The 14,600-nt window shown below is 39.0% G+C and overlaps 2 protein-coding genes across 2 annotated transcripts; both read right to left on the reverse strand.

Annotated features, from left to right (window-relative positions):
• Window positions 1–234: 234 nt before the first annotated feature.
• LOC110918967 lies at window positions 235–1,612 on the reverse strand. Its single transcript, XM_022163243.1, has 3 exons — window positions 1,495–1,612; window positions 1,108–1,349; window positions 235–1,041 (listed from the first exon to the last, which is right to left on the reverse strand). The coding sequence occupies exons 1-3, from the start codon at window positions 1,610–1,612 to the stop codon at window positions 235–237; spliced, it is 1,167 nt and encodes a 388-aa protein (XP_022018935.1).
• Window positions 1,613–5,966: 4,354 nt separating this feature from the next.
• LOC110918968 lies at window positions 5,967–6,563 on the reverse strand. Its single transcript, XM_022163244.1, has one exon. It carries the CDS (start codon window positions 6,561–6,563, stop codon window positions 5,967–5,969), a length of 597 nt encoding a protein of 198 aa, XP_022018936.1.
• Window positions 6,564–14,600: the final 8,037 nt, after the last annotated feature.

The raw sequence follows: 14,600 nt of genomic DNA on the forward strand, positions 1-14,600 counted from the left end.
TTTCTATAATAATATTTGTACATTAATTAATAATATATTTATATACATCATAGGAAATTGAGTAGAGTCTAGTCTACTATATGAAATTCAAGTTCAAACTCGTATAATAATTTTTTTGAGAAAGGGCGAAATTTTATAAAACTCAAGCAAGGTGCTCAAGCGAACAGTACAAATACAAAACAAAGAAAAGAAAACATAGAAACAAAGTAAAGATAACTACCTACATCGATAAAATTATATTTTAAAGCTTCTCCATTTCTCCCAATTAAGCTCCCCGAGGTCGGCTCTATTCTTTATCCATGTGAACGAGATAGCTTTAATGTCCCCGATCAGCTTTGCCACCGAGAATGCTTTTTGTTTGAAAATAATTTCATTCCTCATTTTCCATAAATTCCAGCATGTAGCCGCAACCACTGCATATATCGCCCTTTTCGTATTCTTTTGAGACTTGTAAGAGTTAATAATTTCCAATACTTGAACAACACTTATCATATAGCTCGGAATAGGTAATTTCATCCATTGGAAAATTATGAGCCAAACCTGTTTAGCCGTTTCACATGACACCAAGAGATGGTCCGCCGATTCCAACGTGTTGTTACAAAGGATACATTGATTGGATGGCAGATGGAAACGACGGATCATAAGAGCTTCTCGTGTAGCTATCCTGTCCAGCACCACCCGCCATAAGAAGCAGTTTACTTTTTTCGGGATCCAGTGCAGCCAGCACAGAACTTTAGTTTCTTTGATAGTATCAATATAGTCCAGTTCGTTTCTTACTGCACTCACCGCGAAATCAGCCACCTTTTCGCTCGACTTCCATAACCAAACGTCCGAATCCCGATTAATCACAACGTTTTGTAGTATTGACAAGCATGCAGCCCACTCCTCAATATTATTAGCATTTGATAAAGGGTTACCGCTCCCCCAAAACCAATCGATAGATTCATGATTCATAATGTATCTATCAGAAACAAAACATCTTTTATCACTTTCCAATTCATAAAGATCCGGGAACATCTCCCTAAGTGTACTGTTTCCAGCCTAAGAATCTAACCAAAATAATGCTTTTTTGCCATTACCCAGCTTCAGAATCAATCTTTCTTTTACATTGATCGACTGAATTTGAGATTTGCGTCCCAAATTAACTATTGACTTCCAAACACCACCAATCGAGCTTTTCAACGGTATGTAAGAGTGGCACCTTGAATCACCATGAATAGCCGTAATAGATCTGGCCCATAAAGAGGCAGGCTCGTTCTTGAAACGAACTAACCATTTAATCATTAATGCTTTATTAGATGCCGCCAAACTCCCGACACCCAATCCCCCTTTATTTTTTGGAGCAACCACTTTAAACCATGGAACCCAATTGACTTTATTCTTATCCGTACAACCCCCCCCCCCCCCACAAGAACTTCCTGCGAATCTTTTCCAGTTGTTTTAACACCAGTGAGGGTGGGCTAAACAATGATAGAAAATAAGTTGGAAGGTTACCTAGTACCGCTTCAATGAGTGTTAACCTACCGCCAAACGACAGCGTTCGAGCTTTCCATGAAGTAAGTTTTTCTTCGAATCTCTTGACAATGGGTTTCCAATTTTTTATCAGCCCCATATTTGCACCCACTAGAAGGCCAAGATACGTGAATGGAAGCAAACCTGCTGTGCACCGAAGAATAGAAGCTTTTTCCGAAATGTTTTCCTCGGATACACCCACACCAAAGACCTGACTTTTGTTAAAATTGACTTTTAGACCCGAAGCCAGATTAAAACATCGTATAATAAATAAGATTCAGTTTAGATGTAGATTGGTTCAAACTTGTTTAAGCTTGGATTAATTATGCGTCGCCAAGTTATCAAGTCAACTAGTTGATTTTCCGCCTGCGCGTTGCGGCGGGGACCCAATGTCTGCAAAACGCGTGTCAGCAGCAGATACCGAATATCAAGACATAAAGAAAAATGACGTGGTAAGGATGGTCACTCTGTCCTAAAAAACGATTTTAAATAACCTAATATATAATAATAGGACCCACACGTCCTACACGTTGAAAATTCGGTTGTTTTCAGTTTAGTTATTACGGTGCTAACACGTTAAAATATGGATGAGCTCGGTATCGGTAACGGCACTGAAAGTCAACATTTTTATGTTTCGATGCAACAGCAAGATGCTATTTGTAACAAGTAGTTTTGTTGGTTGGATAATTGGTCACATTTTATTCATGAAATGGGTTGGATTGCTATTAGTTTGGATACGGCAAAATCGATCTATTCAGAAGTACATTCAAGCTAATAAATACCTTGTGTTAGAATTGAAAAATTCTATGTCTATGGCTGGTATCTTTAGTATTTTCTTATTAGTTACCTGTGTCCACTATGTAGGCAGAATACCATCACCCATTTTTAGTACTAAACTGAACATGCTCGAGATCCGGAAAATCATCGAAATTAGGTACCGGCACCGAAAATGCTCGATACAATACGGTATGGTATTTGAAGGTAAAAATCAATAAATATAGGTATGACGCTAGACTGGTGTCGAACCGAAAGTAATGATTTTGAAAATGCCAAAAGGTGGATACCAAATTGGTAACGAAAATGATTTGGTAATAGAAAATTTGGTACCGATACGATATCGGTTTGATTATTGGATTTGATATGATTTGCTCATCAATACTCTAAATATCCAAGTTAATTTTACATACTACAATTCATTCATTACAGAAAAAAGACAAAAAAGAAAGCAAATTAAGTTGTCGTATATATAAAACCTCAATCAAACGAAATACAATTTACTTACTGTGTGTATGAAAAGTAATCTAAATGGTGCAATTACTTGCATTGCTACGTTGCTACAGGATTTGATGAGCTCGGTACCAACCGGCACCGAAAATACCGTTATCGAAAATACCGTTACAGAAATCTCCAAAAGTGTGTACCGGTACCGAATATACCTGGTACGGTATGGTATGGCTCGGTACTGGTACGTCACTGTTATTTGAGGGTAAAAATCGGTGAATACCGGTACCGAAAATACACCCGATTTGGTAAAAGCGGGTACCGGTACCGTTACCCAATACTATTTGTTCATCCCTTAATGAAGTTACTGTGTGTATGAAAAGTAATCTAAACGGTGCAATTACTTGCATTGCTACGTTGCTACAGGATTTAATGAGCTCGGTACCAACCGTTACCGAAAATATCGTTACCAAAATCTCTAAAAGTGTGTACCAGTACCCAATATACCTGGTACAGTACAGTACGGCTCGGTACCGGTCGGTACTATTACGGCACCGGTACGTTACCGAAAATACCGTTACCGAAATCTCCAAAAGTGTGTACCTGTACCGAATATACCTAGTACGGTATGGTACGGCTCGGTACTGGTACGTCAGCGTTATTTAATGGTAAAAATCGATGAATACAGGTGCCGAACCGGTACCGAAAATACACCCGATTTGGTAAAAGCGGGCACCGGTACCGTTACCCAATACTATTTGTTCATCCCTTAATGAAGTTACTGTGTGTATGAAAAGTAATCTAAACGGTGCAAATACTTGCATTGCTACGTTGCTACAGGAATTAATGAGCTCGGTACTAACCGTTACCGAAAATACCGTTACCAAAATCTCTAAAAGTGTGTACCGGAACCGAATATACCCGGTACGGTACGGTACGGCTCGGTACCGGTCGGTACTGCTACGGCACCGGTATGTTACCGAAAATACCGTTACCGAAATCTCCAAAAGTGTGTACCGGTACCGAATATACCTGGTACGGTATGGTACGGCTCGGTACTGGTACGTCACCGTTATTTGAGGGTAAAAATCGGTGAATACCGGTGCCGAACCGGTACCGAAAATACACCCGATTTGGTAAAACCGGGTACCGGTACCGTTACCCAATACTATTTGTTCATCCCTTAATGAAGTTACTGTGTGTATGAAAAGTAATCTAAACGGTGCAATTACTTGGATTGCTACGTTGCTATAGGATTTAATGAGCTCGGTACCAACCGTTACCGAAAACGCCGTTACCAAAATCTCTAAAAGTGTGTACCGGTACTGAATATACCTGGTACGGTACGATACGGCTCGGTACCGGTCGGCACTGGTACGACACCGGTATTTGAGGGTAAAAATTGATGACTACCGGTGCTGAACCGATACCGAAAATACACTCGATTTGGTAAAAGCGGGTACCGATACCGGTACCCAATGCTATTTATTCATTCTTTAATGAACTTACTGTTCATTAACTTGTAAAATTAATATATAGGTAATGTGTGTATGAAAAGTAATCTAAACGGTGCAATTACTTGGATTGCTACGTTGCTATAGGATTTAATGAGCTCGGTACCAACCGTTACCGAAAACGCCGTTACCAAAATCTCTAAAAGTGTGTACCGGTACTGAATATACCTGGTACGGTACGATACGGCTCGGTACCGGTCGGCACTGGTACGACACCGGTATTTGAGGGTAAAAATTGATGACTACCGGTGCTGAACCGATACCGAAAATACACTCGATTTGGTAAAAGCGGGTACCGATACCGGTACCCAATGCTATTTATTCATTCTTTAATGAACTTACTGTTCATTAACTTGTAAAATTAATATATAGGTAATTTGGGGCTTGTTGATTAAGAAGGTTAGAAATTACTACTCTATCCTTTTAAATATATTACTATATATTACTATATATCTATATATTAATAAACGAATTCAAATGAATAGTGATTTTAATATCATAATAATATATAGGTTTTTTAATATTTTTATTATTTTAATATTATAATAATAGTTATTTTCTTTTCTTTTAACTTTAATCTTTTTTTAATATCAGGAGTTGGGATAAGCTTGGTGTCAACCGTTATCGAACCAGTACTGGTATCGAAAATACCGGTACGGTCCTATTCGGTATCAGTACATGAAGGTAAAAACCTATATTAATAAACGAATTCAAATGAATAGTGATTTTTATATCATAATAATATATAGGTTTTTTAATATTTTTATTATTTTAATATTATAATAATAGTTATTTTCTTTTCTTTTTAACTTTAATCTTTTTTTAATATCAGGAGTTGGGATAAGCTTGGCTTCAACCGTTATCGAACCAGTACTGGTATCGAAAATACCGGTACGGTCCTGTTCGGTATCAGTACATGAAGGTAAAAACCGTCAATAATATAGAAAACGTCAAAAGTTGGTGCCGAATTGATATTGGAAATCTTTTGGTTCGGGAAATTCAGTGCTGCTACCCGGTACCATTTGCTCATCCCTGATCACGGTTACCGTACGAACAACGGTATCGTACAACTTTTTTTGTTGATTTTCTTCAACTTTAAATTTTTTTCTTTTTTTAGTTTCAGGGGTAGGGATGAGCTCGGTGTCAACAGATACAGAATTGGTACTGATACCGAAAATACCGGTTACGGTACCAGTATATGAAGGTAAAAACCGGTAGTGAACCGGTAACAGGAACGCCAAAAGTCGGTACCGAATTGGTACTTAAGATCGTTCGGTTTGGCAAATTTGGTACCGGTACCCACAACAATTTGCTCATCTCTAACCACGGGTTTCATACGAACAACATTGTTACCATACAACTTTTTTGGTTGATTTTCTTTCGGTTATCTTTTAATATTTTTTTCTACATTTTCTTTTTATTCTTGTCAGCAGTTCCGTTCACAACACGTTCGTAGTGATTTCAAAACACATGTAAACACAGACTAAATAACAAAAGAAATTCGCCGCAACGCCGCGAACTTCTTTAAACCTAGTTTGTTTAGTAAATAATATGTATAATAGTTGATCCATTTAAAATTGGTTTAGTAAATGTACATATAAAGACAAAGACAAGGCTTTTTTTTTGAATGATCGACAGAAAATTTTATTCATTATAACAAGATGCTATACACCATAATTACAAGATTAACCAAACATAACAACCAAGATTACATAGAGCTTAGCTAAAGATACTAAACCGACTCCAATTTTCCCACGATAGAGTCACCTCCTTTGACCGATTTTTTACCCACAAGAAGGCCATTGATTTCACCTCGTCTAGAACTTTTGTGGTGTTCGGAATTGCTTGTCCAAATGTAACCTCGTTTCTCATTTTCCAAATACTCCAAATTGCTACTAGAATGATAGCATATAGAGTTTTTTTCCTTTTCCTCGAACCCGGACTGAACCCATGCAAGACTAGAAGATCCTTAATGTCAAAAGCAATGATTAGAGGTATCTTACACCAATACGCAATATTTTTCCAGATGACTTGGGCAAAATGACACGCCACAAGTAGATGTTCACTAGTCTCATCAAAATCACCGCATAATGAGCAAAAACGATTCTGAACATTGATGTTCCGATTCGATAGTGCACATTTAGTCGGTAACCGTTCCATTTCCGCTCTCCATGCCACAATTGCCACCTTCTTCGGTACCCAGTTATTCCAATCAAATACTCTAATGGGCTGAACTCTATTATGTGAACTTAGTATTTTTTTTAAGACTTGAAACTCTAAACAAACCTGATTGATCATAGTTCCATCGCCATACATCTCAGCCCGATCTCAATCTAGTCGCACCAATCACGCCTTCAATTTGTTTCAGATCAAGTTGCTCCAAGTTGTTTAGTTCCGGCTTCGGCCAGTTCCAATTGAAAGATACGCCAAAATTGCCCATAACCATCCGATCAGCCACCGTACAATTCTTTTCGTTTTCAAGTCTAAATAAATTTGGAAAGCACTTATATAACGGGTTCGGCCCAACCCAACAATCCAACCAGAAAGCAATTGAACTACCGTTTGCAAGAACGGTTGAAATAGCTCTATTCAGATCCACTTCGGCATTATTGAGTGCCTGCCGAATACTAATAATGTTTTTCCATGGCCCGGGTATAGAGATTTTAACTGGGATGTCATTCCATGCTGTTGGATTACGATGAATAGCCCACACTACTCTCCTCCATAAACCTTCTTTTTCCTTTTTAAACCTCCACCACCATTTTGCTAACATCGATAGATTTGCATCTTTTAGGGATCCGAAGCCAAGTCCCCCATATTCAATGGGAGCAATGGTTTTCTCCAAAGCCACCCAATTCATTTTTACCTTTTCCTCCGACCCACCCCAAAAGAATACCCTTCGAATTTTATCAAGGGAATCCAATACTTGGAACGGAGCTTTGTAGAGTGAAAAATAATAGGTCGGGAGGGAGTTTAGAACCGATTTTATGAGCGTTATTCTTCCACCATATGACAACGTTTTTGCTTTCCATAACGAAAGATGGTTTTTAAATATCTCTACCACCGATTTCTAGTTCCGAACAAGGTCCATATTCGCACCCACAAGCAAACCAAGATGTTTAAATGGAAACGTACCTTGTTTACAACTAAGATAGTTCGCCATATTTTGGACTTTTTGGTCACTCACCCCAATGCCATATATACTACACTTCGCGAGATTAACCTTCAAGCCGGAAGCTAAATAAAAGCATCTAAGTAGCCGAAGAAGATGTGTGATATTCGATGAAGACCATTCACCTATGAACATTACGTCATCAGCATAGATTAAATGAGAGATAGAGGGACCATCATTAAAGAGTTTGATACCGTTAAACAATCCTATGGAGACGGCTTTCTTTATTAAACCAGTTAAAGCTTCCATAGAGATCATAAAAAGAAATGGAGACAGTGGGTCACCTTGTCGAAGTCCACGTGAGCAATCAAACTCCCTAGTTGGAGACCCATTAACAAGAACCGAGGCTCGCGCCGAATATAGTGTTGCCATAATCCAGGACCTCTACCGACTCGGAAAATTCCTTTGCGCCATAACAGAATCAAGGAAGACCCAATTGACCGAATCATAAGCTTTATTAATATCTACATTAAAAAACATACCTTTCTTTTTTGATTTTTTTTAACCAGCTCAATATTTCATTAAGCATGAGTGGACCATCCATAATGCTCCTGCCTGCCAAGAAAGCTGATTGTTGTTCCGAGATTAATTTCCCCATCACTCCTTTAAGTCGGTTTACCAGAACTTTTGAAATTACTTTATTAACTACACCAATTAAACTGATGGGCCGAAAGTCCGATGGGCCGACAAGATCATTGACTTTTGGAATGAGAGCAATAAACGAGGACGTACAACATTTATTAAGCGAGCCTTTCACATAAAACCAGATAAAAAGCTTGATAAAATCTTCTTGAAATCCCGACCAACACTTCTTGATGAACTTGAAGTTGAAACCATCTAGCCCCGGGGCACGATCCCCTTCACACTCCCAAATAGCAGCCTTGATTTCTTCCAAAGAGAAAGGTGCAACAAGTAGATCTGCCTCAGATTCGGTAATGGTAGCGAGGTTTGGGCAAACCATAACCGGTCTATCATTCATTGGTTCTGTAAACTGATGATGGAAAAAAATTATAAAGAGCTTCCTTGATCGCTAGAGGGTTTGTGACCCATACTCCATCAATCATTAGTCCATTTATCCGGTTAGTACTAATGTTCGAGTTAATGCTATTATGGAAGTATGTAGAATTTTCATCCCCTTCAAAGGCCCATCTCATCGACTCATCCTTGATTTTTGGCGAATATCCATTTGCTTAATCCTATCAGATTCAGCTACATAGTTCTTACAATCCACTCTTTCTTCTAATTCATCTACCAATAACGTTCTCTCCTCCGACAGTTTTTCTAAAATCGTCAACCGACGCTTTTTTATTCCATACGCACCCTCTTTTCTTTCCTTTTCACTTTTCAACCATGCTTTGATGTTATTTTTCATCCATCTTAACTTGATTGCAATAGCTAAATCCTCTGGCCTTGAGAATGAAAACATACTGCACATCTGCAAAATATAGTTCAGAAAACTAGGGAACTCAAACCAGGAATTAAAAAACCTGAATGGGATATGGCCAAAATGTGATTGAACAGTAGACAAAATTATTGGTCGGTGATCAGATGCTTCTCTATCCAAGGCTAGCACCGTAGCATTCGGCCATCTCTCCATAAATCTGAGACATACCAGAAATCGATCGAGCTTGCTTAATTTTTTGGCCATTATCCGATATATACGTGAAATTCCCCTACCCATATTATATTCTAACAAACCAGCCGATAAGATAAACTGGTTGAAGGCCTCGGCGTTAACTTCGAAGAACTCCAAATTCATTCTTTCATTAGCATTTCGTACTTCATTAAAATCCCCCATCATTATCCACAGCCCCTGCATTGAGTTTCGAATACCCAGTAACTCGGTCCATACGACCCGTCTACTAACTGCATCACTCGGGGCATAAATGTTCACAATATTCAATCTGCAGTCAGAATGTATAAGAGATCCCGACACGATTATAAAGTATCTATTATGAATAATGTTATCACTCCTGAATAACGACGGACACCATATACAAGCTAATCCCCCAGATCTGCCTTGTGAGTTTACAACCGCTAACCTGAACTCAGCCCTGCCCCATAATTGATTAACATGAATCCTTCCAAGTCTTGTAATTTGGTCTCTTGAACGGATAAAAAATGAACCCCATAACTTGTCTTTAACCCACGGATCCAATCCATTTTGCGAGGATTCCACACACCCCTCAAGTTAATTGATAAACAATTCATCTAGAACCATTTTTAACACCTTCTTCGAAAATCAAACGTTCGGTTACATTTTCAAAACCGCAAAGATTAAGACCTAATAAAGAACCTACATGGACAGTAGCTTCCACTTCCTTTCTCAGCTCGTTAGGGCTGTTTGGTATCAGCGGATTATCGGGATCACCTAATACCGACCTGTCAACATTTGATTTAACCGGATCCATAGTTGCTTCTATATTATTCTGCACAATCCCATCTTGTCTCACGGTTGAGAATGTATCGAAGATATTGACTCCGACCGGTGAATTTTGGTCCAAGAAATCACGACAATGCTCCTGATTGTGGCTAAATGTCCTCTGGGTTGGGCCTTGTAAAGAACCTATGGATGGTGGGCTTCTAACATCCCTAAGTCTTTTACCGAGATTACAAGGAGTTGGGCCGTGCTGATACGAATCCAAATTAGGCCCATTTAAGCAGTTATCCGAATTAATCCGATAAGGCACCAATTCGTCTGTTTTATTGGAACTATTACTGGGGTCAACCCCAACTTCATTGATGCTGGGATTTTGTGCCACCCCCTCCTGTAACACCTCGAAAAATTTCGTCCAATAATGCATTGACACGTGTCATAGACTTTGCATATGCGAAAACATACTTTAGAGGGACTAAAGTTGACAAACAGTGAAAACTATGGAACGTAAGGGTCCAAAGTGTCAACAATGGATAAATAGACTCTATAATAACCCTACATGGTGTTAATAACCCTAAACGGATAGATCATGGATCATACGAAGCGGAAAATGCACGAAAGTGAGGAATTACAAACTATAGGGACTAAAAGTGTCAACATGTTGAATTTATACCTCTGAGTGATCTTTTGGCAGCCCCGAAGCTTTGTAATGATAAAATATACTCACTAGAATATGTGGTAAAAATTTCATGAAGTTTCGTTATCGTATGAGAAAGTTATGGCCAAAATCGTACTTGAGGGGTTAAAAGCGTCAACGTCAAATTTCATGACTTTTCGGGTGAGCGCAAAGTTAACCGAGGACATTACCATGTTGGTAAATGTCCCAAGGTTCTTAAAAATCAGATTTGAAGGTTTACGAGTCAAGATATACTGCAAAAACCTCGCGTGTAAAGAACAGGGACCAAAACTGCAACAAATGATCAAAGTTTGGAGCTGCAGACCCCAGGCGCCTGCCTGAGGCCTTACGCGGGCCGCGACCCAGCGCCCAGCTCCAGATTTCGCGAACAGTGGCCATTTTGGTCCGTTTTGTGAGTGTTTAACAGCTAGCATCACCTCCCTTTTGCACCAATCGAATGCCATGCATGTTGGGACACCGGGGGGCTTCTTACAACACCTGAAACCTCCATAAATCAGATCAATTCATCACTTTTTGAGGCACTTGTGTAGTAACCAAGAACACACAACTTCCAAAAATTCACAAGACATTTCCAGGAGCATTCTGATCGACAAGGCAGCCTCATAGTGATTCCTAAGCTTCATTAGGACTCTTGTAAGCATCCATAACTTCCTCTAATTCGTTTTAGCATAAATTATTAGCCAAAAGTCAATCCGTCATAGTTATAGTTTGACTTTTCGATTAAATGAATTTGGCTCTGTCATTTCTCAAATTGAAAGTACCTAAATGTTGGTATTTATGTGGGAAACAAACCCTCAAAAGGGTATTCTCTGATTCCCACTCTAAGCATGTTATTTGTCGAGTCAAAGTTGTTCTTAAAAAGTCAACAGGAAGTGTTTTTGCGAAATATAGCGTAAATGGTAATGTAGATGACATGCAATCAGTTTGATCATCAAAAATAACTTTATAATGAATATAAGAATGTGTTTTATCATAATCAACTCGACAATCTTTAGTATAAACTCGGATCGGAACCGAAAGTCTTATAAAACGACTTTTTCGTTGACTCTCGATTCGGATCCGTGCATGCATGTTTGAGATCTGTATTAGAGTTTATTTTTGACCATTTTTATTTATATATGACTCTCTGGAATTTTTACAACTTGAGTCTATGCTTAACCGATTCATATGCATGTTTCCGATTTATGCTTAAAGTTGACTATTTTGCCCTTTTTGTTATAAAACGTGATTTTTGGAAAAATGAAAGAGTAGAAATCTTTATTTCTAATTTATAAACTTGCACCAAAAATTTGAGATCAGTTGGAGGTCCAGATTTTGAGTTATGGCCGATATCGTAAAACTATAGCTTTATGTTAAATAAACGGCGCATTTAGCGTATAACCTATCTAAGGCCACTTTTTGATATAAAAATTTTTACCCACTGATGTTATATAATATTTTGGGATTTTTGAAGATTTTTATTTAATTTTTGGCTGATCGTATCATAGGTCGCTAAGTTGATTCGGTTAATGCCGGTTTTGACCTTTTAAGCCATAAAATGAGTTTTATAAATCCTTTTGACCCCAAACCTTTTTCTACTGATTTTATTTGTTAAATAAGTTATTTTGAGCATTCTGGAAATATAAAAATCTCAGCTTTCTTTTGAAAACCCGGAAACGGCTCTAAATCGCTTTCTAAGCGTTTTTAACGCATAGTATGCGTTATACCCATATTAAACACATAAGATTCATACCTACTGATGTATTTAGCATATTTTCATATAATAACAGTAAGTATAAGATTTTGAACTCAGATTTCCAGTTTTGACATTTTTAGCCCTTGTGAAATTACCAAAATACCCCTAAGGTGCATAGTTTGATTTTAAATGATAAGTTTTGTACATGGGTCATACCCTACTGTTATAATATGTCAAATTAAGTATAATTACTGTATAAATCAGACCTGTAACTCAGATTTCCAATTTAACCCTTTTATAATCTTTTAAATGACCAAAATGCCCTTATAAGGCATAAATTGAGTTTAAATTCATTCGGGGCATAATGGAACATAACTTGCTGATATTATATCATATTTAAAGCATATTATCTCAGGGAACTTGCATATGACTTTTTTGGCTACCCGTAACGCTCTTTTAGCGCTCGGTTCGGTTTATGTAACTAGTTTGCATAAATTGACCGAAACGGGTCAAACGTTATCATTTTTGTCTCAAAATCCAGAATGTATTTAGTATACCCATATTATACAAGTATTCAAACTTGTCGGGTCTAAATCACATTCTATCCGGTCTCCGCTTAATCGTGCGCTTGAACCGTATCGTCCTTAAAACTAACCGGTCAAGCTTAGGCTTAAATAAAAGACCCGTTAGGAATCTAATAGGTTATTATAAACCTTTGTTCCAGAATAGGAGGCCCAGTAAAAGCTACCCTCACTTGCCAATTGTGATTCATACTTACTCAGGTAAATACTTTTAACTTATTTTCCCTATACGGGCTTGGGTTACGGTATATAGAATACCGCTTGATCGAGCGTACAAAATCTTGCTCCCTTGGGTGTTCAATTGAATAATTTTGATCGGCTCGTTTAAACAGTCTTGTTTTACTTAAAGCCTTTGGGGGGTTAATGACCATGTCCCGGATATCCTTGGCATTATCTTACGAGATGGCGACGACCAGAGCACGGGGTGTAGGCGTACACCCGTCAGTGTATAACTCTATATTGTGGTGTGTCTATTAATCTTTAACCCGGACAAGATCCCGGGCTACTGAACGCACGAGTAACATGTAATTCGTTCACAAGATTATACTGCATAATTATCCCAAGTTATAAAAATATTTTATGCCATGTGCATTTAAATCAATTTTCAATCATTTTCAAAATGAGTCAGTTAATTTGTATTTACCAGTGTAAACTGACGTATTTTCCCAAAAGGTTAAGTGCAGGTACTACACGTACTAGGCTGGCTGTCTCCTAGAGCGTCCGCAATAGTCTCGCAAGCTCGGACGACAATAAAACTGTTGAACAATTATCTTAATTTTATTTGATCCGCCTGTGGATCCGTTTCAACTACTCGTGATATTTAATATTACATTTTATTTAAAGTTGAAATGAATCTATTTCTGCTTCCGCTGTGCATTATTATATTGTGTTGTTTGTCTATGATGATGCCAACTACGTCACCATACCCTCCACCGGGCCCACCGGTGACACGTGGAAATTGGGGGTGTGACAGGTTGGTATCAGAGCCAACGCTGAGGGAATTAAACACTAGCCTTCTGTGTTTAATCTCAGTTACACAATTGCACATTCCTCGATTTTCGAGTCTAGACAAAGAACTTAGGAAATGTTCAAATTTCTTTTATTTTCTAACTTTGTCTTATATATATTTTGTTGTGCCACTTGTTTGATTTTTTACAGGTTCAAGATGCCGCCACGTGTACGAGGAAGGGGACGAGGAGCATTCGCCACCTCTCATGACCATGAAGCTGGGCCCTCGCATAGGCGAACCCCATCAGGATCCCATAACGCGGATGCCCGTAACCTTTGGAGATCGTTCGCTGAACCCGCCAGGCACTCACTGAGTACCTCACCTTCCCTACCACACTCTTTTGGGCCTCATTCTGAAAATGAGCCCCACAACTCCCACCAATCCTACATTCCTCTTCACCAGTCACCTTATGATTACCCAGCACCTGTCTATCAGGGCCTGTACAACCCGGATGACTACTTGGGAGAACCAGTGGGTCATAACCCACTTGGACCAGAAGACCACTTCCCGGGTGGCAACGAGATGGAGGTCGATGAGGATACCGATCCTTCCATGCCCCCGTCCGGAACACCGAACCACCCCATTGAGATTTCAGATGGGTCACCGTTCAGGGGATCACCTTACAATAGTCTCGACAGTTACGAGGAGAGATTCAAGCAGCACGACTGGGTTTTTACCCCTAGTTACCATAACTCTCCCATGCACCAGTCCTACCACAGCTCTCCCGTGCACTCCCAGCATCACTCCCAGCAGCAGTTTCAGCAGCAGCCTCAGCAGCAGGATCCTTCAGAGGGTCTCTGGCGCGACGTAGTCACTCCGCCGCCGCCACCACCTCCGGTTTT

This window comes from Helianthus annuus, chromosome 9 (assembly GCF_002127325.2).
Source record: "Helianthus annuus cultivar XRQ/B chromosome 9, HanXRQr2.0-SUNRISE, whole genome shotgun sequence".
NCBI classification, from domain to species: domain Eukaryota; kingdom Viridiplantae; phylum Streptophyta; class Magnoliopsida; order Asterales; family Asteraceae; genus Helianthus; species Helianthus annuus.

Bases quoted from the DNA above. Each gene is read 5' to 3' on its own strand.
- LOC110918967 (XM_022163243.1), bottom strand. From the start codon at position 1,612: ATGGGGCTGATAAAAAATTGGAAACCCATTGTCAAGAGATTCGAAGAA. The intron at 1,350-1,494 runs GTAACCTTCCAA...CATGGTTTAAAG, and splicing joins ACTCATTGAAGCGGTACTAG to TGGTTGCTCCAAAAAATAAA. The intron at 1,042-1,107 runs GTAAAAGAAAGA...TTAGATTCTTAG, and splicing joins CTCAAATTCAGTCGATCAAT to GCTGGAAACAGTACACTTAG.
- LOC110918968 (XM_022163244.1), bottom strand. From the start codon at position 6,563: ATGTATGGCGATGGAACTATGATCAATCAGGTTTGTTTAGAGTTTCAA.